Here is a 9,340-nt window from a genome sequence, read left to right as displayed (position 1 = left end):
GTTCAACAGAGTGTTACAAGGGGACATAAATTTAAGGTGAAGGGTGGAAGGTATAGGGGAGATGTCAGGGGTGGGTTCTTTACCCAGAGAGTGGTGGGGGCATGGAATGCGCTGCCCGTGGGAGTGGTGGAGTCGGAATCATTGGCGACCTTTAAGCGGCATTTGGATAGGTACATGGATGGGTACTTAATCTAGGTTAGAAGTTCGGCACAACATCGTGGGCCGAAGGGCCTGTTCTGTGCTGTATTGTTCTATGTTCTATCTATGTTCTAGTAGTGTTGTCCCAGTTGAACTCATGTTGCTTGTCATTCGCATGTGTGGCTACTAAGGATAGCTGGTTGTGTCATTTTGTGGCTAGTTGGTGTTCATGGATACGGATCATTAGCTGTCTTCCTGTTTGTCATATGTAGTGTTTTGTGCAGTCCTTGCATGGGATTTTGTACACTACGTTAGTTTTGCTCATGCTGGGTATCAGGTCCTTTGTCCTGGTGAGTTGTTGTCTTGAGAGTGGCTGTTGGTTTGTGTGCTGTTATGAGTCCTAGTGGTCGTAGTAGTCTGGCTGTCAGTTCGGAAATGTTCTTGATGTATGGTAACGTGGCTAGTCCTTTGGGTTGTGGCATGTCCTCATTCCGTTGTCTTTCCTTTAGGCATTTGTTGATGAAATTGCGGGGGTAAACGTTTTTGGCGAATACATTGTAGAGGTGTTCTTCTTCTTCTTTTTGCAGTTCTGGTGTGCTGCAGTGTTGTGGCCCTTTAGAACAGTGTCTTGATGTAACTTCTTTTATGTGTGTTGGGGTGGTTGCTTTCGTAGTTCAGGACTTAGTCTGTGTGTGTGGCTTTCCTGTATACCTTTGTGGTGAATTCTCCGTTCGGTGTTCTCTGTACCATCATGTCTAGGAATGGGAGTTGGTTGTCCTTTTCTTCCTCTCTAGTGAATCTGATTCCTGTGAGTGTGGCATTGATGATCCGGTGTGTGTTTTCTATTTCTGTGTTTTTAATGATTACAAAAGGTAATGAATTCAACAACCAAATATATGAACAAATTAATGGCACATCCATGGGCTCACCCATCTCTGGACTCATAGCAGAAGCTGTAATGCAAAGATTAGAACAAACAGTCTTACTGCAAATTCAACCCAAACTCTGGGTCAGGTATGTAGATGATACCTTTGTAATCATTAAAAACACAGAAATAGAAAACACACACCGGATCATCAACGCCACACTCACAGGAATCAGATTCACTAGAGAGAGGAAGAAAAGGACAACTAACTCCCATTCCTAGACGTGATGGTACAGAGAACACCGAACTGAGAATTCACCACAAAGGTATATAGGAAAGCCACACACACAGATCAAGTCCTGAACTACAAAAGCAACCACCCCAACACACACAAAAGAAGTTGCATCAAGACACTGTTCAAAAGGGCCACAAGACACTGCAGCACACCAGAACTGCAAAAAGAGGAAGAAGAACACCTATACAATGTATTCGCCAAAAACAGATACCCCCGCAATTTCATCAACAGATGCCTAAGGGAAAGACAACGGAATGAGGACATGCCGCAACCCAAAGGACAAGCCACGTTACCATACATCAAGAACATTTCTGAACTGACAGCCAGATTACTACGACCACTAGGACTCATAACAGCACACAAACCAACAGCCACTCTCAGGCAACAACTCACCAGGACAAAGGACCCGATACCCAGCATGAGCAAAACCAACTTAGTGTACAAAATCCCATGCAAGGACTGCACAAACACTACATAGGACAAACAGCAAGACAGCTAACGATCCATATCCATGAACACCAACTAGCCACGAGACGACATGACCAGCTATCCTTAGTAGCCACACACGCGGATGACAAGCAACATGAGTTCGAATTGGACAACACTCCTATTATAGGACAAGCCAAACAGAGAATAGCAAGGGAATTGCTAGAGGCATGGCACTCATCCACAAACACATCGACCTGGACCCAATATACTGGCCACTGCAGCGGACAGCTGGAACTGACAACCAGAAGCGGCAGAGATAAATCACTATAAATGCCGGAGGAAACATTACAGAAGTGCTTCACAAGAGGCTCCCAAGCACTGAGGATGTCACCTAGACAGGGGACAAAACATCTGCAACACAAATTCCCAGCTCGGCATACAGAACCACAACAACGAGCACCCAAGCTACAAATCTTCTCACAAACTTTGAATCTCTTTGTAATCTTAGATAACCTTCTTCACTGTCCACTATACCACGAATTTTGGTGTCATCCGCAAACTTACTAACCATGCCTCAAATTTTCATCCAAAGTGTTTATCCAAATAACAAACAGAAATGGACCTAGCCCAATCCCTGCACAACACACCACTGGTCATAGACTTCCAGTCCGAAAAACAACCCTCCGCCACCATCCTCTGTCTCTTACTGTCAAGAGAATTTTGTATCCAATTGGCAAGCTCTTTCTGAACCCCATGTAATCTAACTTTACTAACCAGTCTACCATGTGGAACCTTGTCAAAGGCTTTACTGAAGTCCATTTAGACAACATTTACCATGCTGTCTTCAATCTTTTTAATCACTTCCTCGAAAAATTCAATCCAGTTTGGGAGACACTATTTCCCACGCACAAAGCTATGCTGACTATCCCTAATCGGTGCGTGCCTTTCCAAATGCATGTAAATCCTATTTCTCAGAATACCTTCCAACAACATGATGTCAGACTCACAGGTCTATCGTTCCCAGCTTCTTCTTACATTCTTTCTTAAATAAGGGCACATTAGTTACCCTACAGACGTCTGGCACCTCACCCATGGCCTTAGATGATTCAAATATCCCAGGTAGGGCCCTTGCAATTTCTTCCCTAACTTCACAAGACATCCTCAGATACCCACTTCTGATCAAGTTTAAGTGTATGTTCACAATGATTGCATAATATTCAGCACTATTTGCAATTCATCAGATACTTAAGCAGTTTTCGCCAATTTTTAGACATACCTGGACTTCAAAGTGCAAAGTAACATTTACACCACACTAGTGTCAGGCAAGGCCTATCTCCAATAAAACAGATTTCAATGGCATTACTGTCACTGGATCAACATCCTGACGATACCACTGACCAGAAACTGAACAAGACCAGCCAAATAAATACTGCAGAACAATAGGTTAAAGGTCAGGAACTGCGGCAAGTAACTCATCTTCTGCTTTCCCAGTGTCTGTCTGCCATCTACAAGACACAAGTCAGGTGTATGACAGAATACTCTCCACTTGCTTGAATGAGCAGAGCACCAACAATAATCAAGAAGCTCAACGCCGACTAGGACAAAAGTATCCCATTTAATTTTCACCCCATTACCACCTTAAAATTCACTCCCTTGATCACATATAGCGCTGTGTACAATTTACAAGATGCATACAGTAACTCACTATGATTCATTTGACATCACCTTCCAAACCAACAAATTCTACCAAATAGAACAGCGAGGACCACAAACACATGGGAACAACACCATCTGCAAATTCCCTTCAAAATCACACTCCATCCTGACTTAGAACTATAATTGCTGTTCCTTCATTGTCATTGGGTCAAAATCCTAGCACACCCTTCCATGGGCTGCAGCGGTTCACGAATGTGGCTCACCACCACTTTCTCCAGAGCAAATGGGAGAGACAAATGCGGCTCTGGGCAAAAATGCCCACATCCCATGAACTAGTTTACAAATAAATCCCATTATTCTGTATTACTGTAGGCTGAACCACATTTAATAAAAACTTCCCCTAATTAAAATGTTCTCTGGCTTTACATCTTTCTGAAAAGCCCAATTTCTGTGCATATAATCAAGCTCTTGCTCCTCATTTCTATTGCCCTTGAACCATGGCTTGCTAAGCCATTTCAGAGGGCAGATAAGAGGTTCGGGAGGCACATGGAGGCTGGTTAAGGTTAAGATTTTCTTCACTAAAGAATACTAGCAATCCAGATGGGCTTTTATAATAAATCAATTATTGTTTAATAGTGATCATTAGTGAGACTAACTTTTAATTCAAAGTTTTACTAACTGAATTTTAAATTGCACCAGCTACCATGGTGAGACTTGAACTCACATTCCTCGGAACATTAGTCTGCACCTCAGAATTACTAGCTCAGTGACATAACCCACTATAATCCTATCACTGCTCAGCTACAAACGGTGTTGGATTATAGAGAATAGGGATGATAAGTGGAGAAATGAAGCACTGTTCATGCTCCTGATCAGCACTCTGCTGAAACTGCATCCTTCTAGATTCAGGGGAAGAAATGGTCTGGGACATCCCTCTCGCGCTCCCTCCCAACCCCACAGCCGATGTACTGTATGTGTATGCCACCAAAGCTCACTCCTTTATAAGAAAAAAAGGAAGTTAAGAAAAGTTGACATCAAAAAACATGAAAAGAAAAAATTAGATTACTAGTTATATACAATGACCTATGGGGTTTTAAATATCAATTTTGAAAGCTTGGGTCTCAATCTGGAGTGAAAGTGTGTTGAATGCTATATTGGTTTGGTGACTTCTGGTCATCTGTAACATCTGCCTGAAACCATAGCTGGGTTATTTGCATATGTAAATCAGGCTCAACAACAGCTGTTGGATAATACACAAGGAAACTTTGTGGTTAAAAACGGCCAGAAGTTGTATTAGGTCCGGATGTACCAGATTTCAGCACCATGATTTCATTCCATACCATGAGCGCTCTGAATGAAGGCAGATCCTTGGCTCATGGCCAGCTGATCCTTCATTCTGAGCAGTTTTCCTTGGAAGTTCTTGTCAGTCAATGGTGGTTTGTCATTGCCTTCCACTCTCAGTGCAGGGCGAACAGGTGGATCCCAAGACTACCATGGCTGGAACAGGAATTGAATTCTAGCATTATTCTGAACCACACAAAGGTAAAATGATAATCCAGAAACCTCTGGCCATATGACTAAGATTTCTTGAAGGAACCACTGAAAGCTGTTCAAAACAGTTCCAAGATATTTTCAGTTCTCAGCTTCTGAATTCAGCAGGCCAGCTCCTCTCCTCCCGAGTTCACAAAACAAAGGCTAACTATTGTAATGCTCAGACACCACCACATTTCCCTACCCATAAAAAATGATCTCTTTGCCAGTCATCCTCCAGTCCTCCACAACCATAAAAACACTTGTGTGGTATCACTGGTTCAATTTAAATGAAGCCAAAAGCTGAGTATGACTTGACCTCAAGCTACTAGTGCAGAGAATTTATTTCTTATTTCAGGACAGATCTTGAACCTCTAGCCCCATAGAATCATCACTTCTACCATTAGTTACTCTTTATTTTGTACCACAGTATTTTGTTTATAAATGTTGTCAATTTTAAACTTTTTTTATATTTACATTATAATTCTATGTTTTACAAAAAAATCTCAGTATACCTTCTGAATTACTTATTTTCTTTTGCTCAGAATATTCAAAACAGCATTATATGCATTTATAGTTTGCCACTCATAGAAGATAATAAACATGATTATTCTTCCAAATGATTATAGACCAGGCAGTTTTGATATGCACAGACCTATTGTCTGGGGACACTGATCCCTCTGAAGATGCTCCATGGTACAGATTTTGAGATAACCTGTTGTCAGGTCTAAGTTCTTTGTCATATGCCATCATATTCCATTCTTGGCGCCTGTTCTTGGCCTTTCTAACTTTTTTCACTTCACGAGTTGTGCCATCTATACGCTTCTGCTCCTAAGGTATGAAGAAAGCATGCCAAAAGATAGAATGACGAGACATAGTGTGGGTAAATTTTGTTAGCATAACAGAAAGAAGGTGTGATGCATAAAAGAAGGAATCTTGCAAATTGTATCAAAAGCAGCATTATTTTTTACTTTCACCCAATCCATCACCCCCAAGGTATTGTCTACATATGCATATAAAAAAAAATCAAAAATTTTGGGTCTACAGGCTGTGTTCAAGTCAATGATATCTTTGTGAACACAATTAGTTTGCATAATTTTCATTTTAGTGAAGGAGTTAAACAGTTAATGAAATTCCATCAGAAATAGCAAATTAGAATAAAATTTCTTAGTTAATGTGAGATCAATATTGTCAAAACATTACGAAAAGCAAAATTATCAGAATGCAAGAGGCTCACACAAAAATAGAATGTTCAAAAAATAACAACTCATGCAATTATACTCAAGTTTCATTTTGTTGGTACTGTTGTGTTACTTTCTTGCTTTTATACTATAAAATACTAAAGGTCCTTTCAGGCATCACACAAATTTAATGTTAAGGTGGAAACATTGAAATTATTGTTGGTGATTTTATGGATCAAACTTTACCACAGTATGATGCACCTCTATCTGCTTGATATAGGATAAAATAATTTATTTCTAAATAAATTAATGCCTCAAGTAAAACAGTATACTTAGGATGGCATACAAAGGTAACAAGTGTGGATCTGCTAATGTCAGCAGTTAATTTGAGACCCGATATTTAAATAATTAATCATTTTTAATTAATCATTTTAAATTAATCATGTAATAGAATGTATAAGCTTGATTATAATTTAATGATTCTAAATACTTTATTACATCTTAGGGGAGTATTTATCAACATATTAATTACTGGAGTTTGTGCCCACTAACAATTTCAAAAATCAAATCTAGTTGCTCATGCCACATATGATTAAAATATACTGCATATTTCCTATTACTGTGGTGAAAATTTAATATTGAAGTTCAAGACATTTACAAATTAATGTTTCAAGACACAGATGGTTAATTTTACACCTGTCTTCAGAATCAACATAGGATTATGACAGTAAATTATTTGTTGAGTTTGGTTAAAAAGCAAAATTACACTGTTATGTTAATGATGTGAGACGATTTCTTATTCACATTAACAAGACACACAAGCGTAACTTGTTTCAAAAGCAATTCTACATCAAGCGCTTGATTAAAATTGTGTTAAATGTTTTAAAGTACTAATGACTTGGAGGTGCTAGTGTTGGACTAGGGTGGACAAAGTTAAAATTCACACAACATAATGTTATACCTGTTTGACGATAACCTGGTGTTGTGTGACTTTTAACTTTAAAGTATCAAGGTAGTAAGTTGTTATTTACAGACGATGATGAAAATACCAAAAAAAATTAATCTCACTGTTAACATACATTGGCAGTTCTTTGGTGTCAGAAGCAGGGCCAGGATTTGGAAGACTCAACAAAACTAATCAGATATATCTTGGGAGTGATAAGACATTAAAAATGAGCACTAGTTCATTTTTTTGTAAGGTTGCTAATCGCATATTTCTTATGAAATGGGAAAATGGATGCACGTTTTATACTTTCAGGAATAAGTAGCGCACACCTGGAAGTGAAGACACATAAGGGAACAGCTGACCTTAGCAAAAGGCAGTAACATTTGAAACATGTTCATAACATCCTGCTGAACTGGTGTGACTCACCATTTGGCTTGCAGGGAGTAATCAGAAATTTTGCAGAAGATGTTGTCAGACATCTATGAGATGTCCAGCAGTAAGTGGGAAGGAGGAATTGGAGGGGGTCAAAACTAAAGAAATGTTTTGAGGCCTGCAGTGAATACGCCTGCTCTTTCTGACCCACAAAGGATTCCAAAAAAATTTGTTTTTAAAACTTTAATCCTCTTCTGGCCAGTCAGTATTGTCTATTATTCTGCTATCAGGCTCCATTGCAAGGCTCCAGATGATCTTCCATTAATATCAAAACACAGAATCTAATGTCATGAAGTAGTATATTTGCATTCAAAAGAAGTTGTCACCTGTCTATCATGGCAGCCTTCGCGAACTTGAAAGTCAGACAAATTATGCAGTCCCAGGCTGGGAAATCCTAATGTCCTAATTTTAAAGCCTTTCGTGTACCTACTTCACAGGATGAGGGGAGGGACTAAAATAAAGGCCCATATGTTACTCAAAAAATTTAAACTTCATACCCTTAACTGAATAATTTTGCATTCTCATGGCTAGAAGCATGTAGACATAAAGATCTCAGTCATCTGTTCCAGTGCTGAATTTTATGATTAATGAAACAAACAAGAATTATAGCAAAAAAAAGCCTCATCCATTATTGTTCAAACACTTGTCTTCAGTTTAAAAAACAGGCTGTTTGAAGGAGAATAGTAACGTAAAAAATATGAAAGGAATATCTTATTTGGTTGAAATGCCCAGCATTAAGTACTCAGCATTTTGGATTTCTAAACACAGCTGAGAGAGTTGCAAACCTGATTTCTGCTTTGAGACTGGCTATTAATTGGTCTCACTAAAATCCTAGATGGTAACAACTGGACAAGCTACATGCCAACCAGTTATCTGGTGTAAACATTCAGTACCAGTCTAGTATTCTCCTGAAGCAATGAAATTCTCTGCAGTGCTCATTTTGTATAGAAGTAAAATCTGTGGAAGGGAGGGGAATTGTAATAACACAAACCTTTCATTTGTAATTTACTTTTATAAATCACCTTCTACCATCTATTGGTTTTGTCTTTAGCTGCACACTATTTCCTCATCAGGAGAATGGTCAGCATGTTTCAAGGCTTCTGCTGCTTCATAACCAGCTTCCACACCACAAAAAAAAAGTTTCTTGATCTTCCTAAATAGATAGTACCTTTTCTGGTTTTGATCTCTTCCTGTCAAACTTCAGCAATAGCCAAGATGTGACCCAAATTACATATACAATGAAATATTAAAATGGATAATTACATATCAAAACATGTAGAAATAAGGATGTTATAATATTATTCTATTCAATCAACAGTCAAAAAAAGAGTATTTTCTCAAATGTGTAGTCAAAAACTAATTTTAGGGCCCTGCCAATGAAAGCCAAGCTGTATGCATCTTAAAATGCAATTAATACTAAAACCAGCTGTTAAGGTGTTAGAAACAAAATCAGAAATTGCTGGAAAAACTCAGCAGTTCTGACAGAATCTTTGGCGAGAAAGCACATTCCGAAGTGTCACTAGACGCGAAACCTTAACTCTGTTAAATCTCCACAGATGCTGTCAGACCTGCTAAGTTTTCCAGCAATTTCTGGCTTTGTTTCTGATTTCCAGGCATCTGCAGTTTTATGGCATTTTGCTAAGCCATTAGATTTTAATAGATACATTTACAGCACTATTTTTGAAAGTAGTTTACGCTTTCAATAGCTTGGATTATTCTGAGTTAACAACTGCAATTTTGTTTTCTAAAAGAGCTATAGAAAATTAAATCCTTGTTAAATTAGTTTTGAAAATCTGCAGTCAAATTACTTTGGCATGCATCAAAACAGTGAGACAATTTATAATTTAGATACATTAACAAAGGCTATC

At 38.6% G+C, this 9,340-nt stretch overlaps 1 protein-coding gene across 5 annotated transcripts in view; it reads right to left on the bottom strand.

Annotated features, from left to right (window-relative positions):
- wasf3b (WASP family member 3b) overlaps nucleotides 1-9,340 on the bottom strand; it is a 123,180-nt gene that overhangs the window by 16,312 nt on the left and 97,528 nt on the right. For 4 of the 5 annotated variants that reach the window (XM_043691991.1, XM_043691993.1, XM_043691992.1 and 1 more), the window contains one exon: nucleotides 5,569-5,744. The exons of the other annotated variant lie outside the window; for it this stretch is intronic. In XM_043691991.1, coding sequence (XP_043547926.1) covers nucleotides 5,569-5,744 — 176 coding nt within the window. The remainder of the gene's footprint in view (nucleotides 1-5,568; nucleotides 5,745-9,340) is intronic. 5 annotated transcript variants of the gene reach the window in all.

This window comes from Chiloscyllium plagiosum, chromosome 6 (assembly GCF_004010195.1).
Source record: "Chiloscyllium plagiosum isolate BGI_BamShark_2017 chromosome 6, ASM401019v2, whole genome shotgun sequence".
Taxonomy (NCBI): Eukaryota; Metazoa; Chordata; class Chondrichthyes; order Orectolobiformes; family Hemiscylliidae; genus Chiloscyllium; species Chiloscyllium plagiosum.
The sequence above is the reverse complement of the archived record's forward strand: the minus strand, read 5'-3'. Positions and strand labels throughout refer to the sequence as shown.